The sequence below is a fragment of the Solanum stenotomum genome, chromosome 6 (genome assembly GCF_019186545.1).
Source record: "Solanum stenotomum isolate F172 chromosome 6, ASM1918654v1, whole genome shotgun sequence".
NCBI lineage: Eukaryota > Viridiplantae > Streptophyta > Magnoliopsida > Solanales > Solanaceae > Solanum > Solanum stenotomum.
The window spans coordinates 45,216,668-45,239,498 of NC_064287.1; the positions used below are offsets into that span (position 1 = coordinate 45,216,668).

The window sequence follows — 22,831 nt, forward strand, 5'->3', positions numbered from 1 at the left end:
CTCTCAACCACTCCATTTTGTTGGGGTGTGTACACACATGTAGTTTGATGAATAATTCCTAGTTGGTTAAACAAATGATCACAAATTGAGTTAATGAACTCAGTGCCATTATCAATTCTAACTATCTTTACTGTTTTATCAAACTGATTTCTAATATAATTCATAAAGTATTAGAGTGAAACACAATCATCAGACTTTTGTCTTAAAAGAAACAACCATGTATATCTTGAGTAATCATCTACAATTGTTAAGAAATATTTGTGTCCATCATATGTATTAGTTTTATAAGGACCCCAACACTACAGAAAAAATGTTAATTACATGGGAATTTTTCTAGGGATTAGTATGAAAATTCACAGGAAACTTATTTTCCTATAAATTTTCATACTAATCCCCATGTAATTCAACATTTTCTTGTAGTGCAAAGGTCTACATGAATCAATTCAAAACAACTATTACTTTTTATACTACTAGTTTGAAATGGTAATCTACACTGCTTAGCACAAGGATAAACTACACAATCTCCTATTTGACTTCTAATAGTAGAAAGATCAGTAGCAAACAATTTGTGTAATATTGAAGTAGATGTGTGTCCTAGTATTTTGTTTGAAAGACTCATATCTACTTTGATATTTGATACACCATTAGACTCTTGAGCAATTAAGTTGATAGGTCTTCTTGCATCTTTACTCAGTAGCCAATATAACCCATTCTCCTCTTTACCAATCTCCTTCACCCTCCCAGTGAAGAGATCCTGCAAGACAAAAAAGTCAGAAAATAATGAAGCAAAACATTGTAGCTCTCTTATTAGTTTTGAAACTGAAAGCAAATTGAACTTAAAATGTGGTACATACAACACATTAGAAACAATACTCTTATCAGATATAACACTTAACCCAGTATGTGTAACATGTATTTCATCCCCATTAGGTAGTTATACAATTCTATGATTGTCTATTTTATTGATTGGCAATTTACTTAGCAACTCTAAGTTTGAAGTCATATGATTGATTGCTCGTGTATCCACAATCCAAGTAGGATTGTGAGATACTTTCATAGGCATGGAGTCAACCATACCTGCAGTATTTGCAGCTGTGTTAGATACATGATCATTTCTGACTTGAGGACTGTGTTGAGTTAGCAACTGCACTATGTGATTATATTGCTCTTGTGTGAAATAACTAGCATCCACATGACTTAGCTTGGACTGAATTTGATCCATGCTACCTGTACTTTGACCCTGACTATGCACATTTGTATTGGTACCATATATGAACCCTGGTTGTGACTTATGTGTACCTTCAGCATGTGTTACCTTATTTTTTGGGCTCTTTTTTGCAATCACATTGTAAGTTGTACTCCCACCTTCAGAAGGTTTTTTCTTTTTGTACTTGAACTCTGGTGGATATCCCATTATTTTCCAACAATTTTCCTTGTTGTGTCCTCTTATTTTACACACCTCACAATATAGATGAGAGTTCCTTGTGAATCTTTGACCTCCACCTGTCCTGTTGTACATAGTAACTTCATAGTTGCTCGAGTGTGTCATTGGGTTTGGACCCAACATTCCAGCTGTAGCTGACACAGACCTCTGGTTTTCATCACCCACTACCATGGCATAAGCCTGATTGATTGAGGGTAATGGACTCATGAGCAATATTTGACTTCTTGCTTGATTATAGGAGTCATTTAGCCCCATCAAGAACTGAAACAGTTTCAACTTTTGCATGTGTATTATGAACTCCTTCGACCTATTACAGTCACAGTTTGGTGGTGGTACCAAGGCCTCAAATTTTTCCCAAAATGTCTTGAATTTGGAGAAATAGACAGATACATAATTAGTGTCTTGAGTTAGTGTGGTTATCTCCTTATGCAAATTAAAAGTTCTTGAACCATCTATCTTGGTGAACCTTTCTTGTAGATCTCGCCACACTGCTCTTGCAGTGGAATCATATATTATGCCCCCAAGTAAACTCTTAGAAACAGAGTTCATTAACCAAGATTGCACAATGGCATCAACTCGTTCCCAATGATTCCACAGATTTTCACTGTACATTTCTTTATTACATGAACCATCTACCATTCCCAGTTTATTTCTACCCAACAGAGCAATACACATAGATCAAAACCAGATTGCATAATTCTCCATACCTGTCAGCTGGAAGAAAATGATTTGATTTCCACTAACATCTGATGGAGATAGGAACAGTGGGTAATTGTAATCAATTTCTTGTATGGGAACAACTCGATTTACATTTGTTATTGGCTCATCTTGAACTCTACCGTGTCCAGCCATTTTCCCAGAGATTTGCTTAATTCTTTTACTTCTACACTTGAATGAACCAACACTTGATTAGTGGAAGCAATAAGCACTGACTTGTAATTGAAATCAGCTTTCAACAGAGTAAGATCTTTTGCTCTGATACCATGAACTTGTTAGTGAAATAAAGAGAAGAAGAAGAATCGGAAAGAAGGAATTCTCATTGATTATCATTCAAGTGTTTTGTTTCTGATTTGGGTACAGAAGTATATATAATGAAAGCTAATAGGGAATCTTAGTGTAACTAACTTCTTGATTAGAAGTTGTAACTAACTTAACCACTAAGATGACTAACTTACTAGCTTAGTGATGTTACTATTTTATCCTTCAACAAGTTATTGCTCACTTTAAACTCCTCATTGACTTGATTCTCTTGACTTAGAGTTCTACTTCAAGTAAGACTCATTTTGTATTTCAAACTTCTTGCTTCTTTAGACTCCTTCTTCAAATAAGATTCATTAATTATTTTGTATTGTAATCAAATCCAACTCTTCAATTCGATGTAACTTGAAGAGTACTTCTTCAAGTAAGACTCCTTATTCAATTAAAATTTATTACCTCCTTAGACTCCTTCTTCAAATCAAACTCATTGACTTTTTTTCGCCAATTCATCACTTGTTTGATTTCTTGTGTTTTATCACGAAATTAACATTATTCATTTCTTGATTTCTGCACCCGTCTTTATTTATTTTAAAAGCTTTCCTGAATTCAATTACTCGCGACAGTGTACCTTTGGACCATGTTGACCAACGTGTTTCATCTTTCTTTGTCAATCATCAAAATTGCATAAATCACAACGCCCTTTAACTTGACATTAACTGACATTTATGTGTTCCAACTCTGGGTATCCACAAGTAGACAGTTAAACTTGTATAAAAAATTAAACAAATAGACACATCGTCATTTGTGTCATGCTACATGATAATTTTGTGTCCTACGTGTATGATGTCACATAGAACATGTGTGTCTACTTGTTCAACTTATACAAGTTTTAAGTGTCTACTTATGTATACCCAAAGTTTGAGGGCATAAATACCAATTGAAGTCAAGTTAAAAGACATATTTATGTATTATGCGGGTTTAGGGTTTTAGAATATTTATAGGTATATTACCTAAATATGTTATTTAACTTTGTTTCGGCTAGAATATAGGTCCTCTAACTTTGGGAGTGTTCAAGTAGAACCTTAGCTTGTATAAAATTGAAAAATAGAGACTTGTGTCCTACGTGGCTTTTAAATGACAATTTGTGTCCTACATGGAGTCCTACGTGTATTATGCCACATAGGATGGATATTCTACTTGTTTAATTTTATACAAGTTTAAGAATTTATTTGTGCACACTCAAAGTTGAAGGACATAGATGTCAACTGAAACCAAGTTAAAATGAATATTTATATATTATGCCATAATAATAATAATATATATATATATATATATATATATAGTTCTTGTCTTTCAATTGGTTTGTTTATTTTCATTTTTAGTGGATTTAAAAAAAATGTCTTTTTTTTTAATAATCTTTCTAGTCCAATATAAAAGTAAGATATTTAAGGATAAATTGTTTTAATATTACCTTTTGATCCTTTCCAAGTTGGTTTAATACTTAAATATGTTTTTTAATTTGACGTCAGTCGGTATCTATATATATCATTCAACTTTTGGTGTGCTCAAGTGTCCTTAAACTTGTACAAAATTGAACAAGTAAACACACGTGTCCTACGTGACATAATACACCTAGGACGCCACATATGATACAAAATTGTCATGCAGGATGCCACATAGGACACAAAATTTTCATGTAGGATGTTATGTAGGAAAATATGTCTATTTATTCAATTTTATACAAGTTTAACTGTCTACTTGTGCACACCCAAAGTTAAAGGGCATAGATGTCAGTTGAGGCCAATTAGTTAAAGGACATGTTTATGTATTATGTCTTCTTCTTAAGTAGTGCAATTTATCTCATAGTAGTTAAAAAGGGCATAATACATATATGTGTCATTTAACTTGACCTGATTTCACATTTATGTCCTCCAACTTTGAGTGTGCACCAGTAGACACTTAAACTTGTATTAAGTAGACACATGAGTCCTTCGTGACATAATACACGTAGGACACAAATTGTCATGTAGGATGTCACATAGGATGTGTGTGTCTATTTGTTCAACTTTATACAAGTTTAAGTGTCTACTTGTGCATATTCAAAGTTGAAGGACATAAATATGAGCAAAGGTCAAGTTAAAGGGCATATTTATGTATTATGCCTTAATTTAAACTATGTTAATGTTATATATAACTTATTTGTTTCTAGGGAGATCGTATACACTCAATCATAGGAAAGCATGTTATCAATAAGTTCAGAACGATAGTAAAGGTGGATTGTATTTTATGAAGATTACTTACCTTGACGATAAAAAAGAACCCTAACAGGTAGAAAATTGCCTCTCTCAAGCCTAGGAAGGAGTATTTGGATGCTAAGGAGAAAACAATGTTTAAAATGTGACTTGGACATAAAAACGTTGTCGGAGGCTGCTATGACAGTCCCATCCCACTACAGTGGCTCCGCTATGGCGGAAAATCAGTCACTGTAATGGCCATCAGCTTGGCTGAGGCCGCTACGACGGACAGATGGTCGCTGTGATGGTTTTTGCTTTGGTTGAGGCTGATATTAGGCATATTTATATACCTAAGTAGTCGAAATTGGCCCACGAAGTGATGATGTTTGATGACGATCTTGAGTTATTAGCTTGAATTTTAGTTAACTTGTGATGATTGCATACTTACACATGTTATTAGTTGTTTCAGGAAATCTTGATGGAAGAAGGAGCAAGGAGATGCAAGAAAATGGCTAAGGCAAAAACCACCAGTGGTTGGCGCACTGGTTGGTGTGGTGCGCCACTGGTGGTACTTCATAGAACCTGTTGCGACGTACTGAGAGGCGCGACGCGCTAGAAAGGAAACCTCAGAGGCGCTGCTCAGGCGCTCTGCTTGGCGCGGCGTGCCAAGAGCTAAACGAGTGAAGAAACCTTGAGGCGCTATAAGGGGAGCGACACGCCACCTGTTCTCCGACTTTTCCAAGTTTTTAACATTAAATAGGATTCCTAATTTGAGTAGGATTGGTTCCCAACTTTTCCTTCTAGTATAAATAGATCCTTAGGGTTCCATAATAAGGGTTCGACTTTTGATTTAGTGGGCAAGGGCAAGAATTCAAGTTTGTAATAGGTTTTAATCCTTTAACTCTTCTATTTTCCAGAAATTGCATGAACTATAGTATTTTCTTGTTTTCTAATAGCATGAGTAGCTAAACGCCCTAGTTCTGAGGCTATAGCTATGAATTATGTGCTGAATGTTTGAGGCTTTATGAATTGATTTTCGGTTGTCAATCCAAATTACTTCTATATTCTTATTTTACTATTATATGCTTGCGCACCATAAAATAAATCTAGTGTCTAATCTTAAAATCGAATGAGGAGGGATTAGATAGACCAGGGGATATATAGAGCTCGGTCCACCCATTAAATTGAGGTGATTAGTGTTCAGGAGTGACGCCCAGACGAACACCTTGCTTAGTTACGAAATAGGATGAAATATACATGCTCGCCAGTTAGTTTATTTATTCTCCGCTCAACGATGTAGTTAGATGGCTAACTGGGGTAGGCGGCGAGAGGCGAACCACCCGGACCATACTATCAACCCTATAAACCAATAATTTGACAACTGAAGTGAATTCTAAGCCGATGATATGATGCATGATATTCAATGTATGCTGCAGCCCTGGAATTGTTTTTAAACTTGCTTGAACCATATTATATCAAAGTTGTTCACAATTAGTTACTTTCATTTAGTGCATAATTATTAGTAGATTCTTAACTAAATCAACAACTCTTAAAAAGGTTACTTGGTTACTTTTAGTTGTAGAATTGAGTGAATATAAGTTGATCATAAGTCCCTTGGGAACGATAACTCGTTTCTTGAATAATCTATACTATTTGTGGGACCACGTACACTTGTGTGTATTTTGGGAGTAACAGAGGCCGCCACGACGAAACCCTTCTACTCCCTCATTTCACAACACACTCAGAAATTTCGTACAACGTAACATAAGAATGTCGCATCCTCAAAATTGTCATAACCGAAGTTCTACTAATCCGTTTCTCATTTCGAAAATTTCTATGGATCACTAATTCTCTCAACTAATATAATAAAAAAATTCAATCTTCAAACACTATACCACTGACGGCAGACGATTCAGATCCCTACCCCCACAACACCTGATTTCCAACAAAAAATGGTCAATTGGTCTTGCTTGAATCTTTACCAAGTCTCAGGCAAATTCTACTCATATTTATGTCCTTTAATTTTGAGTGTGCATAGACTCATAAATTTGTATAAAGTTGAACAATTAGACACACATATTATCCTACGTAACATCTATTTACATCCTACATAGTGTCCTACGTGTATTATGTCATGTAGGACTCATGTGTCTACTTGTTCAACTTTATAGAAATTTAAGCGTCTTCTTGTAGAAACCCAAAGTTGAAGGACATAAATATGAAATAAGACCAAGTTAACAGACGCATTTATAAATTATGTCAATACATTAATTCTGAGAACTGCCATAACGATGAAATGGATCGTTACAAAAAATGTAAAATGCCCCATTTTCTGATAAAAATATTATTTTTTTAAAAACTACTTTTTAAATTTATTTTTTTAAAAAAAAAAACAAAAACAGGGCAGTAGTGGGTGGGGCTAATTTATGCAGGTTAATATGTTATGATGTGGGTGGGGCTAACGGGGCGGGGCAGGTTTTACTTTTACAGGTTAAGACAAAATCCGGACCTCCATCTCTATCACTAGACAATCATTATTGCTACTGTCAACTATGGTCATCACTAGTGTTAAATTATCATCACCATTCACAAACTTTATTTTGGGTTTTATTTTATCCTTTGAGGACTCTAGAGTGGTCAAGATATTTTAGAATAAGGCAAATTGAAAAATAATAATAGATGTTGTAGATAAGGCAAAGGAAAAAAAATAATCTAAAAGTTGTAGAATGAATTAGTTGAAATTTCTATACATAAAAGGAAAAATAGAAATTAAATTATTAGTAAAAATTTTTTTTATCCAGAAAGCATTTTGGTATAATTTGGAAAAATAAGATGACATTAGATTCGATCCTAACTCAATTCTCGACTCCTAACTTCGATTCGAGATCCAAATTCCAACCCCAACACAGGCCCCGATGGCCCCGACTTGGGATAAGTCCTTGACTCAGGACTAAGGATCCGACCTCAACCCGAGATTGAACGCCAATCTATGATCCGACTCCATATCCCACCTAGTACCCCGACCCCAATTTCGACTCAGGTCTCGACTCTCGACTCTCAACTTTAGCATCATCTGGGCCCGAGTAGGATGGAAGTCAAGTGTTGGATCAATATTGGGGTCGGAAGCAGGACATAGGTGTGGATTAGGAGACAAGACTCATGTCATGGTTGAGATAGGTTGAAAAAGAATTTTGAAAGATATTTTTCTTATTTAAGAAGAGACGTCATTTCACTTAAATTTGAACAAAATAAATATATTGAAAAAATGTTTACAAAACGTTTAAGTCAACCAAATATGAGAAAAATGAAAAATATTTTCTTTCATACCAAAACCCACCTGGATTCTGCTTATATATTTTTAAAACAATTTCCATAAATTTGTTTTTCAAAATTTGGAGGCAAGGAAAGGGATTAGAAGATGAATAATCGAAATCTCATCAACAAAGTGGGAGACAGGTAGCCAATCAATTGAGCTATTAACATTTTTCTTAATTTTCTATCTTAGGGTACGATATTAAGGAAAATGTGTTTAAAGAAAAATAAGTGATTTTCTTACTTTTCTGTGTTCGTTGCGTAATCAAAAATATTATTAAAACTATTTATATATAATCTTAGCAAATATTGTTGGAGGCAGGAGTGAGGGATGGTGAGGTGGGAGCTATATTAATTAAAAAAAAAATACCTATGATCAATTAATTAATTTTAAAAAAGGTAGAGCTTTTTGAAAAACTTAAATTTTTAATTCATCCATTTCATAATTAATATGGGTAAAATGATAACTCACTATGTCAATCATTGTTTTCATAATAAGTACTATCAATTCAAAAGTGGACAAGTAATTAGGGATAGGGGAAGTATTGATCATTTTATTGTCGTCATGAGAAAGATATTTAGGCAAATGCTTAGTATTAAAGCAATTTATATTTTGATGTAGTATGTTGACAATATTATAAGAATAGTATTGACGTGTTTCTATCTTTCTACTCTCACTAAAAGTATTCATGGTGTTTCATTATATTTAAATTTTTTGTTAACTCTTGAAATTCTATCTGTATTACATAGATTGAGACGAGAGTAACAAATACTATTTGAAAATTAGGTAAAAATATTATAAATCACATAAATTAACAATTTAAATTTTGTCCAAAAACATTTATCTATCAATACATTTGCTGCAAGCCTGCAACCAAGAAAGTGACGATAACAATTCGAGGGGAGAATTTCTTCTAAACTTCTTAAAAACTTGAATAAGTGCTTCTATATATATATTTCTATCTATCTACTTACTATATAGAAGCATGAAGAGCTAGGACGACCACAACTTAATCATATTGTACATTTCGCAGCAAAAGTTAGACAAATTTTTCAGTTTTTAGTTATTTAAAACAAAAGTGAGGTATTTTTGACTTATAACAGATCTTTTGCTCTACACACTTGTTGATCATTCCTTCCCTTTCTTCGTCTCTCCTTGATTTCTCTCTGATTTCTTTTCTTTACAGTCTAACCTAAGAGACGAATGCTAAGGTCAAGCAGGATGTTTTCCTTGAACGTCTGATTTCCTTCCGTTCTCTTCCTTATCCCAAAAGAGCATACTTGATGAGGTTTCCCAGATCGAGAAATTTGCCCTTTTTAGGGGTGTACATGGCCGGGTTGGTTCGTGTTTTTCAAATATCAAACCAAATCATTTGTGTCGGATTTTTAAATTTATAAACCAAACCAAACCAAATCAATAAAACTCGGGTTTTTCAACCTCGGGTTTTTTCGGGTTTTTCCGGTAAAGTATTCATACAAACATATAATTTACTTGTACTTCAAATATTTCTTTAGTCCTACTAAAATACAACTATCTAAGATGTTTCTTAAAAATATAACACATTATGATATGATTAATGACACTAAAATATCCAACAAAAATAATAATAATGAAATCGCGTAAAAAAATATTGCAAATTAACAAGTCATAATGAAAATGATCATAATTTAAAAGTACTAAATCATGCTAAAATTAAGTTTAATAAGTATTAGTTACATGACTAAATATTAAAGAAAATTAAAATTAGATTATGTATTTTAATTGTCTAAACCAATGTAAAACTAAAGAACAAATATTCAATATTATTGTCATTCTTAGTGTTGAATTGATTTTCTTTTTGCATTAGTATTAATTTGATTTTGATTTAAGCTTTATTATAATTACCAACATCTGTGGACTATAATCTTTATTGGCCCGTTCATAATTCTAAGTTTCAAACTTGAAATAATATATTAAAAGATAAAAACTATGGAAAAGTATGAGAAATATTCAAAAATTATATCAAAGTAAATATTTTTATGTATAAAATAAAATTTTAAAATTATATATATAAATTCGGGTTGGTTTGGTCTCGGGTTGGTTTTTTTTAGTTAAAACCAAATCAACCCAAATATAGTCGGGTTTTTTTTTTCAAAACCAAACCAAGTCAAACCAAATCACTAGTCGGGTTTTTTTTCGGGTTGACTCGATTTGCGATTTGGTTCGGTTTTCGGTTCGATTTTGTACACCCCTAGCCCTTTCTATTCTGAAATCTCTTTTTCCGGGAAAGCTATTTCTTCGTGAAAGAGGATGACTCCTTGGCATAGAAGTTGGGTTTCATTCAAATAGAAACTATTGCACTCTTAAAAATATGATACTCGGTGACTCATCAACCAAGAAAAATATAAAAGTATAATACTTAGTGATGCTTGAAAAAACATCAAGAAATTCTTTCATTTTTGTCGTCGCAAATATGTGGGATAAATTGTGCCGGTGAATGAAAAAGAAAGATCGACATGTATCTCTCTTGTAATAGGTATTCAGTTGGCTGAGTTGTATTTATGTATGTTTCTTGATGAGCTTCATGTTTGGTGTGGTTCCCATTTGTCACATTGGAGCTAATTTTGTTTTCGTTGATAATAGATGATAATATGACAATACTAATGGCATTTCAGACACTAGAAGTTGAGATCATAGGCTTGGCTACTATCTTTGGCAACGTTACTACAAAAGATGCTAGACGAATTAAAGCATTACTTTTGGTATGTTTTTTATTTATCTAAATTTCTCTCTTTTAATCATGTTTAAAATTTCCATCTTCTAGATGTTTATGGATCAAGTTCTCGATCAATTACTTCTTTATTAACTTAATTTGCAAAATGATAGTGTGAAGTTGCAGGATATCTGGATGTTCCCGTGGTAGAGGGTAGCTCTGAATCGCTGAAGGTAATTTGCTTTTATTTTTACCGTACGTATATTCCTTCTAATAGTAGCAATTTTTTCTCTTTGCAATCTCACATACTATGTATTCCAAAGAGACAAGTGATTGTTATAGCATCATTTGAAGATACGTAACATGAAGATAATTTTTAAAGTTTTTTCTATGTAGATAGATATTAGAATACATTAAAGAGGAAAAACGATGATTGCTTTTACACAAAAAAAATTCAGTTTATGCTTACTTTCCTTTCTCCCTTGTAGCTTCTCAACACATTGTCACCAAACTCTTGTTTCTTGCTATAGAGAGGGGAACCACGTGTTGTAGACTTTGTTCATGGTTAAGATGGATTAGGCAACTTATTTTTACCTTCTCCAAATTCAAAAAAAAAAAATCGATAAGTCTGCATCTGAATTCTTGGTGGAAAAAGTTCCTGAATATCCTAGTGAAGTGTCTATACTTGCACTAGGACCATTGACAAACTTGGCTTTGGTATGTCGTATCTTAAAATTTTTTATTTTTAAGTTTCCAATTTTTCCCTTGCAATAACAGAAGTTTCATCATTATCTGTTGGTTAGGCTGTCAAGAGGGACACAACCTTTTACCTTTGCAAGCAAGGTGAAAAGAGTGGTTGTACTTGGTGATTCCTTCTTTGCTTTAGGAAATGTTAATCCTGCCGCAGAAGCAAATGTGGGTGATTTCTTTCCCAATAGGGTATATAAATACTATAATATTTACAATGTTTTACAATTCCATTTTCAAACCTGCGTTGATATGCTTTTTTGAGCCAATGGTCTATCGGACACAACCTTTCTACTTCAAAAAGGTAGAGGTAAGGTTTGCATGCACACCACCTTCCCAAGCCCCATTTGTGAGATTACGTTTGGCATGTTGTTGTTGTAATGTCTTACAATGTGGAAACATGTTTATGTAGTTGTCTGGTCCTGTAATGTTTGTACAAAACGTCTGTCTTTAATATTATACCATACACTATGTAGAAATGTTTAGTGGACAACAAGTTATCCTTGTAATTTGCGTATAATATGGATCCTTTCTTACGAATTCTTGTGTATTATACATCATTTCATAATGTTGTCAATGTCTACAAGCTAAACGTTTTTTGCATGTTCACTTATTCAGTATGCAAAGCTGAAGAAAAGTCTTTGTTGTATTCACTTATCCAATTTGTTACCGTTTACTCATTTGCTTAGTTTGCTGACAAAGCAGATATATGGGGACCCTGAGGCTGCTGATGTTGTGTTTACGTCGGGGGCAAATATTGATGTTGTAGGCATCAACATTACAACACAAGTCAAATTGAAAGGTGAATGTTCACTGCTTAAATATGTTGAATGCTTCTATATTTTGGACCTTGAATAATTTTGTTCACCTCTAAAATAAGAGTATGCTTTACTGCTTTTAGATGCTGATCTTGAAGAACTAAAGCAATCCGAAGGAAAACACGCTAAGTTTGTGTGCGATATGTGCAAATTTTACCGTGATTGGCACATGAAATCAGACGGTGTCTATGGTAATATATGCGTTCTTATATTGTTTTTGGATGACCGACAATGCTTCTTAAACCACTTTCTTGCATTTATCTCGTGATCATCTCTTATCAATTGGCGCTCAGACTCTTAAAAAAAAGTATGTTACTATGTGTTTGATGTATAAATTGTTGGTTTTTTTGTCGAATATTCATTTTTTCTTTTTATGGGTGGTGATTTGTTATATGATCAAATTTTCGTTTCTCCATTCCAAATGATCATGGAGTTCTACTTCACATGCAAATGTGGAAAACAGAGTGGACATTAACACACCTCTAGAGAATGAAGAAGGTATCATCGAATGCGAGAAGGTCCCAGGTTGCCATGTCGGATGGAGGAACATAACATGTCACCTGGCAGCTTAGGTAATGATTTTGGAAAAATCTTGTTTACACTTCTGTGAATACTTCAAAATTTTATAACTCATGAGATGCTATCGGGATATTGTGATAGATAACTATGAATAAGAGTCGACTTTTTATATCTATTCCAGTCAAATTTTAAAATTTATCACAAATTTATTCATCGCAAGAAGTGGATTATAACATTGTAAGTCATACTATTATCACTTTGGATAAATGCTTAAGCATTACATTATTGGCTATGTTTTCAATAGAAACTTTATTAGTAACAGGTAAGTATTTCTGACTTAGAATAGGGTGTTTGGTTCCTTTTTTTTTTCTTTTTTATTTTCAATACAACTACACCATGGAGTTGGTCGTTGAATGGAAATTTGATGACCTTATTTGACAAGAAGTGAGGTGATTAAGAGTCTATGATTAAGATTGATATTAGACTAATTATTTAGTAACTTCTATGTCAAAAGCATGTGAGGGTAGTTATGCTATCAACTTGGACCATTAATTCAAGAGAGTTGGTGTAGTTTATTCTAGGCGGGATCATGATTTCTAGATATCCAATCATATGAAGAAAAAGAATTATTGCCCATACTGTTGAACCTATAATCGAGCCTCCATTAACGAATGATAATCAACTAATCGATAAGCGGTGACCAATATCTTATTGGTTCATTATTTATCTGTTTAGCATATGTATAAGCCAATAATCGATATGTTTAACTGATAACATTCTAAACTGAATCTAACAACAAGAAGCCCTAGGTGACAAGATAAGTCTTTTACCATTGGTAGGTTTAGACATATATGATAGATTTCTAAGTTAGTGCTCTTTTATAGAGCAAAGAGCATTAAATTGAATTCGGTCTTGCTTCTTAGGAGGAAGAATATACAAATTCTGAGTGAAAAGTTTATGCATGCTTGTATTTTGTCATCCTGTCGACATTTTCAGTCTTATTAAAAACAAAAATTTCATTCCATGAGATGTGCATATTGTTAAGCACCAACAGCTAGCATGAATGTTGCCTTGTTGACACTACAAGGTTGAGATAAGGTAGTTGGTGAAGTCTATTGTATATCCTCTTCTATGATTTTCAGGAATTTGAAGAAGGAAGGATCATTAAACATCCAGCGAACGACATTTTCTATTTTTTAAAACATCCAGCGAACAACACATGAATGCTTAAGAAGATAAGTATTTTTTTTCTATTTCAGCCATGATAAACATTTTTTTGAATTTGATTCTTGCACATGCTTGTTTTCATCAATTGTTTTGTGTCAATTTGGTTGCAACATGTGATGCTAAAAGGAACTTAATGTGATCAATTATTTTGGTCATTGTTTGCATAATTTAATTTCCGGCATCTCCATAGAGTTTTTTCTTGTCAGCATTGGCTTATCAAAGAAAAAACAAGGAATTGTTAATTGGTTTAGTCTTAATGATGAAAGGATCCTACATTGGTTTGAGAAACAATTAAATTTTTAATGTATCCTTAGATTGTAGCAACGGTTTTTGGCCTTTATTAACTTTGTGCCCTCCTCAACCCCTTTCTAAAGGAGTATAACTTGAAGTCTTGACTATTCAGTGTAGTACTCATATGTAGTATTTTTTCACTGTTCTTTAATTTGATTTAATGCGTTGTCTTGCTTTCTCTCTCTCACACGTGTTCTCCAAAGTAATTTTCTCTCTCTCACACACACATGTTCTCCATAGTAAATTTTTAAATATCGCTATGGATTTTTATTGGTTTAGCGCTTTCTATTTTGCAATGTTTAATCTCTTATTCTCTTTTTGGAATAGGGAAGCAGCTCTTTAAAAAGTACAAAGCAGCGAAATATTATGGCCATGGACAATATTTTCAATATCCCTATGTGATTGATGTCTTCATAGTGCAAACTACTAAGTACGAACACTGGTAGAAAAGTGATATACTGTGTTAATCATGTAGCATAGGATGATGGATAGTTAGTAATGAGTCAATGACACATACGCTTGTGTTTGATTTTGCAAGTGTATTAAAGGAAGTAATAGAAAAGTAGTCATTTCAGTAATAGGTGTGATATATGATTGTATGTAGGGGTATAAAATGAATATAAAAAATCGACTGAACCAATCGAAGAATTGTATCGAGCCGATTTATTAAATAAATATTACCGATTTATTAAATAAATTTATAATAAAATCGTGGATTTTTGTTTAAGTGTATATCGTGCCAAACAATTGGGATGACCTTTTCATTTTGTAAAAGAAAATCGAATTTTTTTCGAATCAAACAATCTTACATGTATGCCAATGTATTTTACATGTATGCCAATGTATTTATATATAAATATAAACAATATGTTATATATATATATATATATATATATTCTAATATTTTTCAAATATAAATATAACTTAGGTTCTAGATCTCTGGTGACAATTCAAATTAAACACAAATAAATGACATCATAATTCACGTTGTTGGGCCCGTGCATAACACGGGCAATACTCATCTGGTATATATATATATATATATGCACAAAAATTATCCTCTTCATTACTATTAAGGGAAAAATAAATTCTCGCTAAATTTTATTTTTCTTTTATTTTTCCATTCCCATTGCACGTTATCTTTTGAGGCTTAACATTTTAAAAAAAACCTAACAATATAAACATCCCTTTATTTTGTTCATTATAAAGGGATTGAAGAATGTTTAGTCATATATCTGCATATATTTTTTCTTTTATTTTCAAAATATACTTTAACTTCAATATGAATTAAAGAAAACATTTTCTATATATTCTTTTGCACATGATTCCTGCTCTTTTTTTTTTTTTTTAAAATTTTCACCAGGTGTCCGATTTCTATATATTAATTTTTTTAAAAAAGGTGATTAGACATACCATAAGTTAGAAAAAAGAGCCCTGATCAAAGAAACCCCTCCTTAAAAGGAAGTAATGAAGAGTAAAAAAGGCTGCATATTTCTTCTTCTTCTTATTTTCAGTCTTCAATTTATTTAATTTTTATCTTTCTTATCTCCTTTTTGACCAATTTCTTTTTTTCAAAAATAAATAAAAACGCCCAAGGTTTTGCGAAGGATTTTTTTGTTGACAAAATACCTATACTTCCAATAAGGTTGGTATAAGGTTATCGGCATGGATTCATCCTTAATCAAATGTTTTCGAGTTCGAACTTTGATATGGAGAAAATCCTATTGAGAGCGCTACCTCCAAAATGAGTCCTGCAGTGTGCGATTCAAATTTAATCGGGACTTCAATATGGCCACCAAAAAACAAGTGGGAAAGAAAGAAAAAGAGTGGTATTATAAATTTCAAATTAACCTTTTAGCTAGTGTTTTTAAGGGGCATCCAAAAGAAAACATTACAAATGAAATACTAGATGGGAATAATTAAATGAAAATGTTGTTAATCCTTTTGAAAGAGGGGATGAACCACATGTGAAAAATAGATTTTAACAATTGAAATTATTTGCAGTTAACAAATAATTAATAGCATGAACGAGTCTTTTCTCAAACGAAAATGATATTAATGAGCCAAACTATTAACGAATAGTATAGACGAGTCTTTTATCTCAAATTTCGATGTATTTGAGCCTTTGAATGTTTTTAAGGGACATATAAAAAAAAACGACAAATAAAATAGATCGAAACAATTAAATCATGAGAATGTTGTTAATCCTTTGGAAAGAGAGTGAGGTGGACAAAAGTTTTAATGAAGTGATAATTAGTGATTACAATTATAAGAATATATTAGTGATTTAATCATTGGAAGACAAATCAACCCTACTCCAACTCTATCAAGATCATATCCTATAATTACTTTCCCAAAAGCCAAGGAATAAAGAAAAGAATCAAAGCAAAGAGTACTCTCCTAAATTACTCCCACCACTATGTGTTTTCTCCATTTTTGCATTGAAAAAAAATTCTACTTTCATTTGATACTTTAATTTTTGTTTGGTGGATTCATACCTACTTTTCCACATTTCACATTATGATGATTATTTTCTGCTTTTTATGCCACCAATGCTTAAAACAAATATGACCACCTTCACTTTTATACTCAAAATCATCAAAGAATGAAGACCAGATCATAAATAGTGTACGGCGATTATTAACACATATCCTCCTCGATTTCAGCAACTTTGTTCTACTCTCCGCTCCATCCCGCTCCGTTATTTTTACTTATTTATTTTAAATTGAGAAAAAAATATTGAAAACACCTAACATAAATTATTAATTTTATTCTCGAATGATTGACAGCCTTAAAAATATTTTTTTACTTGTCAAACTAAATTTAGATACACTCATGATCTGTCACATGACATAACAAGTTGTCTCAAACAGAGGCGTATCTAGAAGGAGTCACCAGGTTCACGTGAACCCATACTCCCCTCCTAAAACCATATATAGTAGTGTTATACTTCTAATAAATATTTAAACATAGATGTGTGAACCCACACTTGAAGTATCATATAATATCGTGCGATGATGATTGGGTGATCCTCTCTAAGTGAGTCTAGAAATTTGAATCTTTTATTTATTTTCCTTTCTAAAATTGGGTAACGCCTCTCTAAGTGGTTTGGATAGATAAAAAAAGCTGGACCTATAATTTTAAAAATTTAATGGTTTTCAGTGATAAGAACCTAAACATTATACATATCAAGTTTATATCTTAGATCTACCTTTTCGTAATAGTGCACCCATCATCTCAAAATCCTGGATATGCCTCTGGACTCTCAAACTCTTGCAGGAGCATGAGAATCTTAATAAAAAGCCGAGAGAAGTGTTGAAACTTCTACACTTGACGAGAATTTAAGGGTGTATTTCACTCATGTTGTATGATCAAGGGTGTATTAAAGTTCAGTTAGTCAAGTAAAGGGATGTTTTTAAGGCTGTCAATAGTTCGGAGATAAAACTAATAATTCACACAAGTTTAGAAGTGTTTTGAAAACTTCTCTCTTTTAAATTTTATATTTCATTTAAGCAATAATAATTGACATAGGTGTTTTATTATAATATTTATGTTAATTGATATTTAGTCTTAGAACTTGAAAATAATTTGAGAAAAAAGTAATTGCATTAAGCGTAAAATATGAGGGAATTAAAATATGTCTTTCTCTTGATATGCTAAAAATGAAAATATGTTTTTAGTATAATTGACAAATAAAAGTGAATGGATGGAGTACTGTAATACTTCCTTCATTTCATATTATTTTTCTTAAAATAATTTTCTCCGTCCATCTTTACTTGTCCATTATACTAAAAATAATTATCCAACTTTATTTATTGAATTTGAAAAAATCAAGAGATAATTTATCATTTGTCTCTATTTCTTTTATATATTTGTGTCTACTTTATCCTTACTTATTATATACTACTATTTATTCTCCAACATCCAGATGATTTATTATTAATAAAAGTGATATAATAAAGTTACTTTTAAATTTATTGTTTTTACGAAATGTATTCAAATTAAACATGGATAAATAAAAATAGACGAAGAGAGTACTTATTTTCAAAGACTACAAATAAGAATAAATTAAAATAGTTAAATTTATTTTAATTATGATAATTTTAAGAACGTGAGAAAGATATGTTAAGAAGTCCCACGTCAATAAAGGGATGCGAAATTGATCTCCTTATATGGACTTGGACAACTTCCNCCCCCCCCCCCCTCCTTCCCCCTTTTCATGAATTAGCTTTTGGGGTAGAGTTATGTTTAAATATTATATATTTATATAGTATCAACATCATATTCATCCCAATTTATTATTCACAAATGTTAGTCCCTCAGTTATAAATGTTCACACTTCAACTTTATGAGCTAATTTTTAATTAGACTCAAATATCATATCTTTACTGCATAAACATGTGAGCCAAAGGGAGTAGCTAGTAGTGGAAAATATAATCTCTTATTTTTAACACAAATCCCAATTAGATATCATTTTGCTTTTCCCAGTCCAAGTAATTTGACACAACTAAAGTTATACTTAAATTCATACCCTACTATTTTGAGTTTATGTTTCCACACCCGCAGTAAACCTATTTAAATTGAGTTAACCCACAATAACATGTAATTCTAGTATATATTAAGTCCAATATGATTAGGTGAAAAAAATTATGCCATTATCATATTATAACTTTAACTCTAATTTTTTTTCCAAGTTTTGAAAAGTCAAAAGTTTTAAGGAACATGATCTAACGTGTGTTTAACCTTTCAGAAAAGGTGACAATGATGCTACACTTGTATGCTTAGACCACTGTTGAAAAGTTGAAGATTGATGTACATTCGTCATTCAACATGTAGAAAATTTTGAGACATCCAAAATAATTAGGGTAGATGTGGGGAAAAAATGAAGGATGGATGACTACTACTTGTCATGAAAATCAATCATAATCTTATTTTTTTTCTCAGTTTTAGTAATAATGTTGAGAGTAAATATGGCTCATACCATTTATATGTGTAAAGCAAAGTACTGTTTTCTTTTAATCTTGTGGTATAGTTTAGATATCGAAAATTAAATTTTTATATTTTGATTTTGAATTTGGAGATAAAATCTTTAACTAACAATAGCTATTAACTCAAAATAATTAAAATGTATATTAAAATTCACGGTAAAATTCCTTTTGAATTGGCTGAAATCGTATAGAAGCTTTGAGAAAGGGTAAGATCACGATTTAAACATTTAATTTGTGGATCAAACTTAAGGTAAGTTGAGACCTTTTAAACTCTTATGAAGTGTTTTGTATTAATAAAAGTGATTGTTTAATAGGTTAAGCATAAGCATATTACATATGATGATTCATATGGTTATTGTTGTCTTTGTGGCTTGATTATTTGTTGGTCTAATTAATTAAGATCGGATCTTGATGAAGTGATGATATTGATTTTTGGTTTATTTCTAAGAAAAATATTGTAACTATCAGGTTTATTTATCGATTTGAATTACCTATATTTGTTATTGGTATGACTATAGAGGAGCGTGGAGGTTATAAGCATGGTTATACCAATTCTTGTCATCACTTTACTTAGGATCGATCGGCGATGTTAATGTGTGTATGCATTTTTCATACTCATTCTACACTTGTTGTACTTTTTTTATGTGCAAGTTTTGTGTTTCGAGTTTTGAGTGGTTGGTAAGCTTGCTGCTGGTTAGTGATAAATATCTTAAAGTATTCGGAGTGAGCTGCTTGACTGTTTCATAGCAGGATACTTCTTTTTTGTTTGTTTATTCTTCTATTTTTTTGAATGGATGAAATTATAATTCTATTTTAGAAGCTTTTCTACTTGTGACACGGGGTTATGAGTGACGTTGTACTATATTTTTCACATTTTCTAATGTATGAATGCTACTTTTGACTTTATTATCAGTTTTTTTTGTTACTTTCGCGTTTAAAATTAATTGGTTCACCTACAAGGGTTGATTAGGTGTCATCATAGCTTATAATTTTCAGATCGTAACACATTTCAAACCCATAAAGTTCAAATATCTAATTTCAAATGAGAAGTTAATAATTTCATGATTAGTATGTTAATCAACCAAGCAATATTGAAAAAGTACAACAAAATATCTAAACAAATTCAGGCATGTAAGTTTCTATACTGACTAAAACTGACATAGCAGTCTCTCCTGCATCATAAGACATAATGCAGTATAATAAAACAATAAAGTGTTTGATAAAAAAAAAAAAAAACAATAAAGTGAAAGTAGCTGAGTCATGCTGGAATAAGAGAGTAATTTTCATGGGGCCAAGTGAAAATTCAACATATTAGTGAAGTATTCAAAGGAATGAAAGCCAAAATGTTGCTTTCTCTAATAACAAAGCAAAAACAAAATTTAAATATACACCCTTCCTTCTTGCAGTAAAGGACAACAAGAATATCTTTAGTTGTCTCTCTTTAATAAAGAAAAAGTAGCACTTTTTTAAATTCAAAAACTCCCTCAAACCAAACCAAGAATATATCCAACCTATTCGAATGCAATCATCCCACATGTATGATTCTTAATACTCATTCCGTTTCATTTTATATGAGTTACTTTGACTTAATACAGAGTTTAAGAAAGAAATAAAGATTTTTGAAACTCGTGGCCTAATAAATCACTCCATTAAGGATAAAATGGGTAGTTTAAAGTTAATTTGTTATTTAATATAGAAATGTGTCATTCTTTTCTGAACGGACTAAAAAGAAAAGTAAATCATATAAAATGGAACAGAGCGAATAGTTATTTCTCCTTAAGTCTCTTAATTCTCTTTTTTCACTCAAGAAACAAACTTTATATATATATTGAAATATTCCCACATGTATTGTCTTAGCTAATGCAATTGTTCTCCATCCCATTTGCTTCTCCAACATCTTCCTTTGGTTTCACTCAAAGAACACAACCTTAGTCTTAAAACAACTTCATACCATTGGTCGAACTACTGAACTGAATCACTTGTTGTCGTTTACTCTTAAATTTTCTATCAAGACCCGTCCTACGTCCTACCTACCCTAACATAGTTTGTCACGACCCAAAATTCCAAGAAAATGGATCAATTGCAACCACAACAACCAGTTCAAGTTTATCCAAACAATCCAAACAACTTCCCTAATCAACCAAACAACATCCCAATGACTCAATCCTCTTCTTCTCATAACTCATCAAATGGTTCATTTGTGAGTGTTTTTGTTGTCCTAGCTATTGTTTTTGTCATATCTGTTATTGCTTGTGTAGTGGGACGTTTATGTAGCAAGAAAAGCAATGGACCTAAGGTGAAGAAAAGTCATGGTCAACCACAAAAACAAAAAGAGCGAAAACATAATAAGCACAACGAGTTTCATAATAAAAGAGAAGGAGGGGATATAGAATTTGGATTTGATAAGAAAATTGCAAGTTCTAAAGTGGCTGCAGCACATGGAGATAATCATTATAAGGGGCCTAAGCCTTATAAGAATGCTAGTGGAGGTAAAGGGGGAGTTAGATTTTCTGATAATCATATTGATTTCAAGCTTGGTCCATGAAAATTTGTAGAAAAAAATTATATGTTCATAGATGAACTCTCTCTATGTACTAATTACTTTGGTAGTAGTTTTTTTTTTTGTAACATGGAGGAAGGGGAATAGAAAGGTAAGGGACCTGTGAGAATCGCGCATGTATTGTGTGAAAAACTCTCATCGGTATCACTAGACTATAAGTTCTGAGGGTAATTATTCCTTGTGTTTTTCTTTGTTGGTTAATTGTAGCTTTGGGCTTTTTTTTCTTCTTTTTTCTTTTTTTTTTGTATTTTTTCCTAATGCAGCATGATTGTTGTGATTGGGATTGTCAAAGTGTAGTATTTTCAGTTTATCATCAATTGGAATATATGGTTGGGGGTTCAAGAAAATCCAGAGTTGTTAGCTTTTTTCCATTTCATTTGTTACTCTGTGCCTAATCTCAATGTCTCCAAATACATATTTTGTAAACTAGATAGTGTAAAGGTATTGGACTGTAACTTTCTCTAAATTTGCATAAACATACCTTCGACCATCTAGTTTTACAAACATGACTGAAGTATACATTATCTATACACTTCGGTTGTATATGCTATGAATAGTATGTATATATTATATGTATACTCTAACACTATCTTTCTATTGTGTACATATTTTTTAACTAGATGATTCAAAAGCATTAGACTGTAATCTTCTCAAATATTTATTCATATTTTTTTTATGTTCAAGCTAAATTATTAGTTACTTGAGAACTTCAAACTAGATTTGTCATCGAAAAATAATAAAACAATAATCAGTTTCAAATATCTAAGTCATTTGATTTATCAAAATTTATTAACCGAATTAATTTAGATTCACCATATGTATGATTCATTTAAGAAAAAAAAACATTTCTTTTATTTTTAAACCTTAAACCCCCGACCTTTAATAAGAAAAAAAAGAAATCACCTATTCCGATATTGCTTTGAATTTTGATGGCCATACATTTTCTATCGGATGCACATATTTTTCAAATCTTAGGCACCAAAAAGTCTCATTAGAATTATTTGAATCTTTATGTCAAAA

General features: G+C 31.9%; 3 protein-coding genes and 1 pseudogene across 4 annotated transcripts in view; all 4 read left to right on the top strand.

Moving 5' to 3' along the window:
* Nucleotides 1–22,831, top strand: part of LOC125867008 (endoglucanase 25-like) — a 237,868-nt gene that overhangs the window by 214,358 nt on the left and 679 nt on the right. The gene's annotated exons all lie outside the window — the stretch shown is intronic.
* Nucleotides 1–22,831, top strand: part of LOC125867017 (suppressor of mec-8 and unc-52 protein homolog 2) — a 460,057-nt gene that overhangs the window by 69,241 nt on the left and 367,985 nt on the right. The window lies entirely within an intron of this gene.
* LOC125868795 (uridine nucleosidase 1-like) lies at nucleotides 5,135–12,525 on the top strand (annotated as a pseudogene).
* On the top strand, nucleotides 21,055–22,229 carry LOC125867045 (uncharacterized). The gene has a single exon (XM_049547467.1). It carries the CDS (start codon nucleotides 21,323–21,325, stop codon nucleotides 21,794–21,796), a length of 474 nt encoding a protein of 157 aa, XP_049403424.1. The 5' UTR covers nucleotides 21,055–21,322; the 3' UTR covers nucleotides 21,797–22,229.